Raw genomic sequence first — 13956 nt, forward strand, 5'->3', positions numbered from 1 at the left:
AATACCCATTAAAAAATACATGATTAAATTAACTTATCCCTTCTTTGATATTTCTGGGCCTTAGACTGTAAAGTCTGGTAAAGTCCCAGGTTCCAAATGCTCACTCCAGCCTAACCAACCATCCCATTGTTTGCAGGATATCTACCGTAAAGTTTGGCCAGTAACATCCTCATGTTCCAAGTTAGTGGAGTTCCCACTGATGCTCTTAGCAAGCAGGGAAAAAGCCATGCAAGGGAATGCTAAGGCTACTTTATGCCACAGCTTAATAAAAAGGCCCCTAGTGTGTAGTAACACTTTTCAGTAGATCTAGCCCTTAATGAAGAAACACATTTTTTAAGACTCAGTTACATCTGTCCCAAAACAAATCAATGATTAAAAACCACCAACACCATATTCTGTACAACATAAATTTAATGGCCCAAAGTTGTTTTAAACATATCAGTACACCATAATCTTGAAGCCAGCAAGATTCATAGGAAAATAAAACTTCAGTGTTCCATCTTTGCCATCCGGAGAGAAAATACGAGTCAACATTTGAAATACATTAAGACCTAAGCATACAATGCCTACTGTGCACAGTTTTCTTTCCTTCAGTTTACCTGAAACAAATTATTCAAGTACAGATAGCAATCATTTTGTATGAGTAAACTAAAAGGAAGATTAATCAGAAGAACTCTCTTGGCCTTCAGGTGATAAAAATGCCCTTTAGTAGCCATTTTTGAAATGCCTCTATAAACTACCATTCACAAATCACAATTGTACAGTTTGAATATGATACGTGAGCTTGTATCTTTACAGCAAATGTTTTGTCCTTATGACGTTACAAAGGACATCTTTTCTGGTAAAATGAAAAAGGCAGTTTATTTTCTGACCACGTGAAAAGTGCCCTTGTGTTTGTTTGATTGGACTCCTCTTAGGTCTCAGGGAGTCCTTAGCTGCCAAACTAAACATGAGACCCTGTTGTTTTATAACAGCAGGAATGCAGTATCAGTTCTTTCCACAAAGACTGACGAGCGAGTGTGTCTCTCAGATTATTAACTGTTCTCCAGCTATCGGCACATATTGAACATGCCTGACAATCAAGGTAAGAATTAATTGGACCTAAATTCTAGTTATCCCACTACTCAACTTGCCAGACCTAGGGAAGAGTTGAGTATTTCTACTTTGTACATACTTCCAAATATCCCAGGAAAAAGGCACTTTTCACTGTTACTGAAGAAATCTCTTTGTATTTGTATCCAGCAGTATTCAAAAAAAAATTACATCTAAGATATTGCATAAATTTAAGAGTTACAGTTGGACTTGAATTCTTTCACTTCGAAATGTGCCTTTTATGTCAAGTGTCTTAAGTGGTTCAGCAATAAATAAACTAACATCACGGTTTGAATTCATAAGCAAATCTATACCACTAGAAAACAGGTACTAGATTAGGACTTGAACAGACCTTATATATAAAAACATTATGAAGATGATAAAGAGAACATGATCTGTTTGCACAGAAAATATTATAGTCATAAAAAAGCACTGCAGATAGTAAAACTACTACTCGTATACTTAGCCAGGTGACATGTCTTGAGTAACTACTATACTCTTTCAGTGAATATTAGGTTTTATGCAGTTATTACTATTACCCAAAAAACTTCACAGTGAAGAGGGCATACATGAATGTCTCTTTTGTCATACTCTAATATAGGTTAGTTCAAGTTTTAAAGTATGATTAGTATAGAGATGTAGTTCTTCTTTATTAAAATACTTCTTTATCTTACTACTGCATAGCTTTTTGAAACTGATATTTTAAAATGCAAGGAATGTATGTTTTAAATTGCATTGCTAAGTTGCAAAGTAGAAATTACATAAAGGAAAAAAAAATTTTCCCCATACTAGGTACAGGTGTAGCAAAAGATAGGGATTAAATATATTGTATTTGCAATAAGGTCTTTTTTTTAGAATAGTGACAATTACATTAACATATTTTTTTCATTTGTATATCTTTTTTTCTAACAAGTACATGCATATGCCATATTTAATTAGTCTAGCCCCTGCAGTGCCAGCTTAAAACTCTTTTTTCTTACTGAATCTTGTATGCATATTCATAGATATCCCAAACCTGCATCAATAGTCCAACAACATGGGCTCCTAAATTATTTTCTAGTTTGAATTTGGAATCAAGAGAAAATGGGACTCATGGCCCAACAGGCCACAGTGATAAAATGTTTAGCAAAGGGGCAAAAAGTCTACAGCAAGAAAAGAAACCAGACAGAGATAACTCTAAGCAATAAGAATTTGGCAAGACTATCTCACTTTTTTAGAATAGTCACAATAGACCTGAAATTCTAAACTTTTACCAGCTGAAATGAATCTACACATGGAATTTAGCTAATTCATTAAAAACCTTTTCGAATTTATGATATAAATTACATTGGCAGTACACAGTAGTTTGCTTGAAGAATTCTTTTTTTTCTGAACAATTAAAAATGCAACGTGTCAGTAAAGTCACTGTTATACTCTGATTGGATTGCAAGCATCTTCAGGTTTAGAATCCTCTTCTATTCCACGCGCAAACAGTTTTATCAACTGGCAGTGGACCCTGAAGAAAAAAAGAATACCAGCATATGCATATTTTCTGCAAACAGTCTTTGTATAACAAAGCCTTTCAAAGAGATGATCTAAGCTTAAAATGAATTAAAATAGCATCTACAGTACAGTGTACTGCAGGTCCTCACAGTCTTCTCACATTTTCCTGCCTAAATCATACAATTCAAAATGCATTAATACATGAATTTCTTCCACTGAGCTAAACAATACCTACAAAATGAAAGACCAATATCTGAAAGCAATTAAAAATAAGAAAGCACATCTTCATACCCTTAGACACACCAATTCCAAAAATTGCCTTAACAAGTCCCGGTATGTTAAATCACAATGGCTGGATCAGAGATAATTCCAATCATCGTGGATATAACATTAAGGCTAGGATTTTCAAAAACCCATGCTAAAAAGCGATAGTCTGCTAACGCAGCCGTTTTGATAGCGAATTGAAAAAGTGAGACGTTCTATAAAAAAAAAATTGGGCATGCAAATGAGGTCAGCAGACAGCAGCGAAGATGCGTTAAGTTTGCATAGGCCCAGCACAGGAGGCAGATCTTCGGGCACCGGCACCAACGCACAGGACATGCTGGTGCCGGTGCGGAGGCTACACTAAAGTAAGAAGAGGGTTCGGGTGGGTTGGGGGGACCTCAGGTTGCGGCAGGGGTGTGCCTGATGGCGGGGGGGGGGGTGGGAGGGCGATGGCAGTGGGGGGTGCCGGATCGCGGGGGGAGGGTGCTGGTTCGTGGGGGGGGGGGGGGTCGCAAATCGAGGTGCGCTCGGTCTCCGAGGTGCCGATTTTGCGAATGTTTTGCTCGTCTTGCAAAACACTCGTAAACCGAGGTACCACTGTACTATCCTAGTCACAGTGAAGTGAGTTCAGGAATTTTCTTGATATTCCCATTAATAAGGAATTACAATAGTAAAAGTGGGACATAATTGTACTTTGAATTACTGTATAGAAGTTTTCAGTTGTCAAGAGTTTTTTTCAGTGGTCTTACCCTAAGTTTATAGAAACTTTTTTTTTTTTTTATAATGTTAGAAATAAATTCCTTCATAGTAACAGCAGGGTCTAGTACAACTCCTAAAGTTTTAATTTGTTTAACAAACTGTATTTCAACATCTCCAGTGTGGAAGGAATTTGGAAAATTATGAATCTCATAGCCTTGCAAAAACATAACTCTGGTCTTATCCATATTTAATTTTACTTGATTAATTCCCATTATTCACAAACCTTTAATGACCTGATTAAAAACTCTATTGTTCTTGAATAAAGTTGCTCAGCCTTGAAGATGTCATTAGCATAAATGTGATATTCAACTTCTAAACTATCCAATAATTTGCATAATGGTTTTAAAAAAGATGTTAAAAAGCATAGCAAAAAGTGTGGATCCTTGAGGTATACCAGACACATTCATAAAAACTGAGCTCTCCTTTCTATCAACTACCAAAAATTGTCTCATAATTAAAAATAACTCAAACCAGTTGCATATTACACTACTAATGTCTGACTTCAGTCTCTATAATAAAAAGTCATGATTAACCGTATCTAAGGCGAATGAAATATCGAATGACAAGAAATACGGTAATTCAAACCTTTATCACATTCCACATGTACTATGTCCAACAATGAAAGTAACAAGGTCTCCATGTCATGATCATTTTGGAAACCAAATTGATATCTAATTAAATTGATTTTCATTTAGGAATTCAATCAACTGATCATGAACACATTTTTCAACAATTTTTGCCAAAAATGTTTTTTTTAGTGCGAGCCGGCATGGTAAATGCTTTGATGCTCATAGAATTCCTATGAACGTCAGAACACTTACCTCGCCAGTCTGTGCTAAAAATGTCAAGCGCTACTTGATAAAAGGGGAGGGGGTAAATTAGGATCTAGTGATTTTTTTTTTTAACAAGTATCTATTTGATCGGTGCTATTTTAAAGGAATTGGGCATATCTTATTCACAATATGATGTATTAGACATTCAAATTGTAATTCAAAGTCTTGTTATTGCGTAATTGGATTTTTGCAATGCATTATTTCTGGGTAAGGCCAAATCTAAGGTAGGTGTTTTACAAGTGGTCCAAGAATGATCACTGGCGTTTCTCACTTTCAACATATTTCTCCAGTGTTGAAACAGCTGCATTGCTGCTGCCTGTCATGTTTTGTATTGAATATAAGGTTTTGACAGTGATATATCATGCAATACATGAAGAAGCACCATGGTATTTAATTGTAAGCTTTAAAGTAGTATTTACCAACTCATTCATTGCGCTCATAATCAACTATAAAGCTATCAATTGAGCATCTACATGTGGTACACTATAAGAAAACATGGATGATAGTGATCTCTGTGACTGAACCTTGTTTATGGAATGCTTTGAGTGGCTCCTTGAAGCAATGTAAAGATTTGAAGTCTTTAAAAAAAATCTTTTGAAAAAACATTTATTTGCTAAAACATTCTTTTAAATCATAAAATGTATCCCTTACTTGATGTGTCTGAGTTTTGCATGTCATTTTACTCTTTACAAGATGTATCTTGTTGTTTTTATCCTGGTTTTATGTATGGGGTTTTGCCGGGCCTTTCTTCTGCACAGCATAAATTCAATATTGTCGCATCAACCACTAGATCCATCAACACAAATTTGTTTTATTTTGCTTTTCAGCCTGTGTCCTGAGCTCTCTGATATCACACAAACATTGCTATTGTCTTTCACAGACTGCTACCAGCAAATGAATGCAATATCTTAGTTTGCATATAGGGTGCTTCACTTGTTCCCTTATTTATCCAGTAAAAAAAAAAAAAGCAATAAAACATATGAACAGTAGCAGAAATTAATTAGACTATCAAGATTTGGTGAGTTTTAACATGTGCTGAATATGAGCACTGAAATAGTGTTTGAGATGCTCTACTAGATATACAAAACACTATTTAGAAATTTTATGTAGAAAACAGACACTCCTTGCTCTATGGAGCTTAAAATATAGCCTAGATACACACACAAGTGAAATGAGAAGCTTTTGGAAATGTATCTTTTTATAGAAAACAGTTAAAATAAACATGCCTATGAATAGGGAGAGCTTGGTTGAGAATTTAAAAACAGCCTCAGAAGTTTTGTGGGGTTTTTTTTTTTTTTGCAGGATTTAAATGGGGCCAAACAAGAAACATGATAGGAAAGGTATTCTAGGCATACAGTGCAATAAGGCGGAAAATACAGATTAGAGTTGGCAGAGGAGACCATAGATAAGAAAACCTTGTGCAATGCCATTAAAGAGATGTGGTGCAGTGGGAAATAGAGGAGCTACAAAGTGAATGTAATTGTAAGCAAAAGATGCTTAAAGTAATTGTACAAATAGATGAGAGTCGATGTAATGGGACAAGGGGCTCTATGGTTACACCAGTGAGAAGATAACAAACCTTGTATCTGAATTCTGAATAGGCCACAGTGAAGTCAAGAAATTAAGTTACAAGCAAGTTGTACTAAGTTGAGGGTGATAAGAGTAGCAAGCCAGATTTGCAAAGCATTTATGCAGAAAGCACCAGTGCATATATTCAAGCCAACTAAATGAATAATTCAGGACATATATACAGTGGTACCTTGGATTTCGAGCATAATCCGTTCCAGGAGCATGCTCGTAATCCAAAATGCTCATTTATCAAAGCGAGTTTCCCCATAGGAAATAATGGAAACTCGCTTTGATACGTCCCCCCCCCCCCCGAGGCCAGGGCGCTGCCCCCCCCCCCCCGGCTTGATCCGGCACCCCTCGTGAGAACAGGCACCCCCCGCCCGACCAACTTTAATTCACCCCCCCCCCCGTCTGGCACCGGCATGAGAACCGCTCCCCCCCGCTCGCAAAGGCCCCCCCCCCCGTGAGAACAGGAACCCCCCGCCCAACTTTAACTCACCCCCCCTTTGGCACCGGCACGCAGCCCACAAGTGCTGGTGCTGCTTGAAGATCTTTTTCCTTGTCTCTGCCAGCTTTGAGCATGCATCTGTACATGCTCAAGCCCTTCTAATTCTCCCTCTCGCCTAGATTCTCGGTGAGAGGGAGAATTAGAAGGGCTTGAGCATGCGCAGATGCATGCTCAAAGCCGGCAGAGACAAGGAAAAAGATCTTCAAGCGGCACCGGCACTTGTGGGCTGCGTGCTGGTGCCAAAGGGGGGGGGGGGTGAGTTAAAGTTGGTCGGGCGGGGGGTTCCTGTTCTCACGGGGGGGGAGGGGTGCCGATTCGAGCGGGAGGGGTGCCGATTCGAGCGGGAGGGGGCCCTTTGCGAGCGGGGGGGAGCGATGCCAGTTATTGGGGGGTGCTCGTAAATCGAGTCAATACTCGGTTTGCGAGAATGTTTTGCTCGTCTTGCAAAACACTCGCAAACTGGGTTACTCGCAAACCAAGGTTTGACTGTATTGATAAATGGCTAAATTTATCTATATAAAAGAGGCAATTATATATCTAAATGACAATATTCATCTGCCATGTCTAAATTTCTAGTCTAGATGAATTACAAATATAGCCAAGTTTAACTTGAAATGCCTGAGATCCAAAGTTTCACATGTACAGTATATTCAGAGATGTAGCCTGAATGATTAACACTGCTGAATATTTGTATAATTTGAAAGTAAGCTACCTGTTTCAAATTATACGTTAATAACATGGTTGAATATTGACTTTTATGTATTTGTGACCATCTCTGGGAAAAGGTGACAAAACTAGCGGATTGAAAATATTGAGAATGACACATCCTTCATGTCATGGGTCCATATGAGGTCTGAAAATTTATGCAACTTTATTTTTTTCACATCAAAAGGACAGAATTTGGACTGTTTTACAAATTGTTTGCTCCAACATAAAATAAGTAGCAGCAGTAGTACCACCATTACCGTATTTTCGCGGATATAACGCGCACCATTGTAAAACGCGCACAGGGGTATAGCGCGCAGAAATCACGATGATATGTACAAAAACTTTTCTATACCGCGCTCAGGCATATAACGCGCATGCTGCCCGACTCTCCTCTGGCCACCCCGACTCTCCTTTCGCTCTCCCCGACTCTCCTCTGGCCACCCCGATTCTCCTTTCGCCCTCCCCGACTCTCATCTGGTTGCCCCGACTCACCCTGACTTTCGGTGCACTGCCCCGACTCTCCTCTGGTTGCCCCGACTCACCGTTCACCCGCCCTGACTTTCGGTGCACTGCCCCGCCTCTCCGTGCCTGTCCCCCTTGAAGTCCTGTCCCCCCTTGAAGGTCTGCCTGTCCCCCCTTGAAGGTCTGCCTGTCCCCCCTTGAAGTCCTGTCCCCATCCTGAAAGCCTGATGCCCCCCCTCGACGTCCGATTCTTCTCCCCCCTCGGCAGGACCACTCGCACCCCCACCCCGAAGGACCGCCGACTCCCCGACAATATTGGGCCAGGAGGGAGCCCAAATCCTCCTGGCCACGGCGACCCCCTAACCCCACCCCGCACTACATTACGGGCAGGAGGGATCCCAGGCCCTCCTGCCCTCGACGCAAACCCCCTCCCCCCAACGACCGCCCCCCCCCCAAGAACCTCCGCCCGTCCCCCAGCCGACCCGCGACCCCCCTGGCCGACCCCCACGACACCCCCACCCGCCTTCCCCGTACTTTGTGTAGTTGGGCCAGAAGGGAGCCCAAACCCTCCTGGCCACGGCGACCCCCTAACCCCACCCCGCACTACATTACGGGCAGGAGGGATCCCAGGCCCTCCTGCCCTCGACGCAAACCCCCCTCCCTCCAACGACCGCCCCCCCCCAAGAACCTCCGACCGACCCGCGACCCCCCTGGCCGACCCCCCCACCCCCCTTCCCCGTACCTTTGGAAGTTGGCCGGACAGACGGGAGCCAAACCCGCCTGTCCGGCAGGCAGCCAACGAAGGAATGAGGCCGGATTGGCCCATCCGTCCTAAAGCTCCGCCTACTGGTGGGGCCTAAGGCGCGTGGGCCAATCAGAATAGGCCCTGGAGCCTTAGGTCCCACCTGGGGGCGCGGCCTGAGGCACATGGGCCAAACCCGACCATGTGTCTCAGGCCGCGCCCCCAGGTGGGACCTAAGGCTCCAGGGCCTATTCTGATTGGCCCACGCGCCTTAGGCCCCACCAGTAGGCGGAGCTTTAGGACGGATGGGCCAATCCGGCCTCATTCCTTCGTTGGCTGCCTGCCGGACAGGCGGGTTTGGCTCCCGTCTGTCCGGCCAACTTCCAAAGGTACGGGGAAGGGGGGTGGGGGGGTCGGCCAGGGGGGTCGCGGGTCGGTCGGAGGTTCTTGGGGGGGGGCGGTCGTTGGAGGGAGGGGGGTTTGCGTCGAGGGCAGGAGGGCCTGGGATCCCTCCTGCCCGTAATGTAGTGCGGGGTGGGGTTAGGGGGTCGCCGTGGCCAGGAGGGTTTGGGCTCCCTTCTGGCCCAACTACACAAAGTACGGGGAAGGCGGGTGGGGGTGTCGTGGGGGTCGGCCAGGGGGGTCGCGGGTCGGCTGGGGGACGGGCGGAGGTTCTTGGGGGGGGGCGGTCGTTGGGGGGAGGGGGTTTGCGTCGAGGGCAGGAGGGCCTGGGATCCCTCCTGCCCGTAATGTAGTGCGGGGTGGGGTTAGGGGGTCGCCGTGGCCAGGAGGGTTTGGGCTCCCTCCTGGCCCGATATTGTTGGGGAGTCGGCGGTCCTTCGGGGTGAGGGTGCGAGTGGTCCTGCCGGGGGGGGGATGTATCGGACGTCGGGGAGTCGGCCGGGCAAGAGGGCTTGGGCTCCCTCTTGCTCCGATCGTGGATGCGGGTGCGGGTGGGAGCGCGTGCGAGCGGTCGTTCGGGGTGGGGGTGCGAGCGGTCCTGCTGGGGGGGTGAATCGGGCGTCGGGCGGGGTGGGAACTATGTTTAAAAACTTTTGTATACCGCGCTCAGGCATATAACGCGCGAGGGGTATGCGCGGTACGTAAAATCACGTATAACGCGCGCGTTATATCCGCGAAAATACGGTACTACTGTATCATTTCTATAGCATTGAAAGGCGTAGCAGCGTTGCAACATAATTAATTAAAATATATATATATATATTTTTTGTTTCTGAAGACTGTGTGACCATCTCTTTGGAAAGGTGACTATTTTGAATATTTAGAGAAGAGGAGCAAGAGAAATTGAAGATGACATCAAGATTGTTGATTCAAAAGAAGATGACAGTGCTATTCCTGAAGACAGACAGGAGGAACTAGAATATACTAATTGAAGAAATTAAACATACCTGACTTCAACAGCTGCATGGTCTAAAGCTTCACCATCACAGTTCCAAATACTATTAACATGATTACAACCACAAGATGAGTGATTGCCATTGCAGATCTGATTAAAGTGCTTCTTGCCTACATCTTTATTATCAGTGTCCTCTTTTTCAGAATGTTTTGGTGTGAACAAAAAGGCCCTTACTCGATAAACATCTACAAATGCGAGATCAAACTACAAAGAGAGAATGGGGCACATTAGTTAAGATTACTGTAAACAATCTTAAACTTAATACAAAGTATTGTAAGCAAAAAGTTTCTGACAAAATCAACTTTTTAAGTTTCACTTTATAGGGCTCTTTTGGACTGTATCAAAGCAGTTTTGGAAACCAAATTGTTAGTGGTTTTTCAACTGTGCTACAAAACAAATCAGCTTGATCAGAATATGGCAGATGAATGTAGCAAAGAAGGTTTATGTGTTTTAATTCTAATATATCAGTCTACTGTATTATTGCCAGTATGTTTCATATTTTCCATTTGATATTAAACATTAAGGTGGGAATTCATCAAAGAGCACTGAAGGCTATATTCAGCGCCTACGCAGTGGTGTAATAAGGGCAGGGCAGTGGTCAATCCCAGGTGCAGGGAGCTCAGGGCTGCTGAAGCGATCACAGGTCTGCCTGTGCTCAGCTGTCCGCTCTCGCCTCTTCTGATGCCAACTTCCTATTCCAGGGTGGGGAATCAGCAGAGCCGACGGCCAAGCACAAGCAGTACGCAACAATTCAACCAATCCACGTACCTTCCCAATGCTTAGAGGGGGTGCTCCATCCTGGGTTCCCACCCTACCAGGTACACCATTGCACCTATGTTAGGCATCGCTAGGCACCCTGATTGTGGATGTCCAGCAACGCCTAACTAAAATCTGCACACAACCCAACACGAGCCATGTTTCAGGACACAATGTCTGCATCAGGGGTCAGCCAATGAGCAAAATACGATTACCAAACTTCAGGGATCAGAATCAGTCCTAAAGCCCAAGAACAGAGAGCATTTTCTTAGGGGAAGATTCTCAAAACTAAAATGTGCCTTTAACATGCTCGCTAAACCAGCAGATTTAGCATGCATGTATTTTAGTGGCAGAGTATCAAAACGGCTTACTATGATCTTTTCGAAGTTTCCTAGCAGTCTCCGATATCGCCATGCAAATGTAGTACAATGAGGTAATTAATATTATAATGAGCACTCCGAACGATTTTCTATCATCGCTGAGTGATTCCCTAACCTCATTGTGCCACATTTGCAGCCAAAATTTGCCAACAGGTCTGACCTTATTTTCTGATGGTGTAGCCTTACTTTCTGATCAGTGCCTGAGCACTGATTGACTCAGGCACTAACAAGAAAGTAAGGTTTGACAACTCACACAAATTTAAAAAAACTCAAACTCCAAATCAAAGATCTGCAGGAGAGATGCCCACTTTCTCCTGCTGCATAGCACAATTTCCCAACACTACTACCCACCCCCCCACCCAGAGAGATGCCCACTCCCTCCCGCCACACAATCCACCAACACTACTACCCAACCTGCAGCGGGAGATATGCCCACTCTCTCCAGTCACATCGCACAATTCCCCAATACTACTACCCAATCCCCCCACTCCATTGTGGGAGAGATACCCACTGTCGGCTAACAACCACAACTCCCATGTCCCCGAAGACCAACACGCCCCTTCCTACCTTATTCATGAAGTCCGGCCGAAATGCCCCCTACCTGCTCTGGATGGCAGGCCCACCTCTTACAAAATGGCAGGCCTTCCCCTTCCTGGTGCATCCTGGAATGTGCAGAGGGGCCTAAGGCTCTGATTGGCTCAGGCGCTTAAGGCCCCTCGTCCTAGAAAGGGCCTTAAGCACCTGGGCCAATCAGAGCCTTAGGTCCCTCCCCGGTGCATCCCAGGATGCACCGGGAAGGGGAAGGCTTGTTATTTTGTAAGAGGTGGGCCTGCCAGCTGGAACAGGTAGGCGTCCTTCAGGCCGGATTTTGTGAATAAGGTAGTGAGGGGAAGCATCTCTCCCATTATGGGGTGGGAGGGTGGATAGTAGTGTCGGGGGATTGTGTGGCAGGAGGGAGTGGGCATCTCTCCCACAGCGGGGTGGGTGGGTAGTAGTGGCAGGGGACTGTGCAGCGGGAGGGAGTAGGCATCTTTCCACTGAAGTGTGTGTATGTGTTGGGGGGACGTCGGAGGGAGGGCTTAAGCAAAGTCCGCCCCGGGTGCAGCCATGGGGGGGGGGAGTGTGCACAGCCGGTCAGGTCCCCCGATCGACCGACAACAGGCCCGGCCGACAAACCTCCCTACCCTGTAGCCGCGAATCTAAATTACCTTCTTACAGCAGCTTCAATACTCCAGTTGCTGTAAGAAGGTAATTTAGATCCACGGCTACAGGGCAGGGAGGTTTGTCCGACCGGGCCTGTTCTGTTGTCGGTCGGGTGGGGAAGCGCCACAAAGGTAAGGGGCAGGGAGGGAGAAAGGGAGGAAAGGTGGAGTGGAGAAGAAAAGACGCTTAAGGGAAATGGGTAAAACTGAGGGGGGAGAAGGACGCTGAAAGCACTGGGGAAGACAAAAGGGTGGAGAAGGACGCTGAAAGGACATGGGGAGGACGGGAGGGGGGAAGAAGGACGCTGAAAGCACATGGGGAAGTCAGAGGGGGGAGAAGAACCCTGAAAGGACATGGGGGGGGGGGAAGACAGGGGGGGAGAAGGACGCTGAAAGGACATGGGGAAGACAAAGGGGTGGAGAAGGACGCTGAAAGGACATGGGGAGGATGGGAGGGGGGAGAGAAGGACGCTGAAAGGACATGGGGAAGACAGGGGGGAGAAGGACACTGAAAGCACATGTGGAAGACAGAGGGGGGAGAAGGATGCTGACAGGATATGGGGAAGATGGGGGGGAGAAGGATGCCGAAAGGAAATGGGGAAGAGAGTGGGGAGAAGACACTGGCAGGGAAGAAGACAGAGATGGCAGACTATGGGGGGAGCAGAGGGAAGAAGATGGGTGCCAAACCAATTTGGAAGGGGGGAGAAAGGGAGAGGCACAGTAACAGAACAAATGGAAGACGCAGAGAGAAGAGAGACAGTGGATGGAAGGAATTGAATGAGAACATGAGGAAAGCAGAAACCAGGCAACAAAGGTATGGAAAATTTTTTTTTTTTTTTGCTTCAGGATAAAGTAGTATATTAGTTGTGTTGATAAAAATTTATAAACATTAGAGGCTCTGGTAGAAACCCGTTTACAAAGTATGTATTCTTCCCAATTAATATTTCCAAATTAATAAAGTCTTTTTGCTTATTTTTAAATGGATTTCTATCAGAGCCTTTAATTCAGTAGCATAATTAACTGAAATAACTATTTCTGAAGTTTATAGGGATGGGCGGGGACGTAGGGGATTCCTCGCGGGGACGTAGGGGATTCCTCGCGGGGACGGAGGGATTCCTCGCGGGGACGGAGGGATTCCTCACGGGGACGGAGGGATTCCTCACGGGGACGGGTGGGATTTCTGTCCCTGCGCAACTCTCTACACAGGACTAAGAGATTGCTCTCTGTGCTCAGGCTTTGGGACTGATTCTGATCCTTGAAATTTGGTAATCGTATTTTGCTCATTGGCCGACCTCTAATGCAGGTTTGTGTTGGGTCAATAAAGGCAAGTCCTTGCTTATTAAGGCCCTTTGTGCTTTTTTGCTGTATTGTGTTGGTGTGCTGTCCCTCTGTATGCTGGTCATGAGTTCCAAGCGGACTACAAGAGCAGCATCTAGCAATGCGTAAGTCGAGGCACCATACCAATCCTTACCTGAAAATTAGGTGTGGTTAGGAGTGTGGTAAACCTAGGTGTTGCTAGGCATGCGAGATAGGTGCCTGTAAATTAGGCCTAATAAAACCTGGCTTAATGTGCCAGCACCACCTCAATGGTGTCTAGCTACACCTAAGTCCAGTTAGGTGCTGTTAAGCATGATTCTACAAGTGGCGTCTAGCGGTTGATTGACAACCACATGGAGCGGTGCCTACTTAGGCGCTGTTTATAGAAGCTGGCCTTAAGCATGTTAGCATGCACTAATCACTAAAGATGCCCATAGGAATGGATGTCTTTAGTAGTTAGCATGT

At 45.1% G+C, this 13956-nt stretch overlaps 1 protein-coding gene across 2 annotated transcripts in view; it reads right to left on the minus strand.

Moving 5' to 3' along the window:
- Positions 1–393: 393 nt before the first annotated feature.
- The window catches only part of CERK (ceramide kinase), a 104977-nt gene continuing 91414 nt past the window's right edge, over positions 394–13956 (minus strand). For both annotated transcript variants that reach the window (XM_033959121.1, XM_033959122.1), the window contains 2 exons: positions 9829–10040; positions 394–2587 (listed from right to left, as the gene is read on the minus strand). In XM_033959121.1, the coding sequence (XP_033815012.1) occupies positions 2500–2587; positions 9829–10040 (300 nt within the window). In that variant the 3' untranslated portion in view covers positions 394–2499. The remainder of the gene's footprint in view (positions 2588–9828; positions 10041–13956) is intronic.

This window comes from Geotrypetes seraphini, chromosome 9 (assembly GCF_902459505.1).
Source record: "Geotrypetes seraphini chromosome 9, aGeoSer1.1, whole genome shotgun sequence".
Lineage (NCBI taxonomy): Eukaryota > Metazoa > Chordata > Amphibia > Gymnophiona > Dermophiidae > Geotrypetes > Geotrypetes seraphini.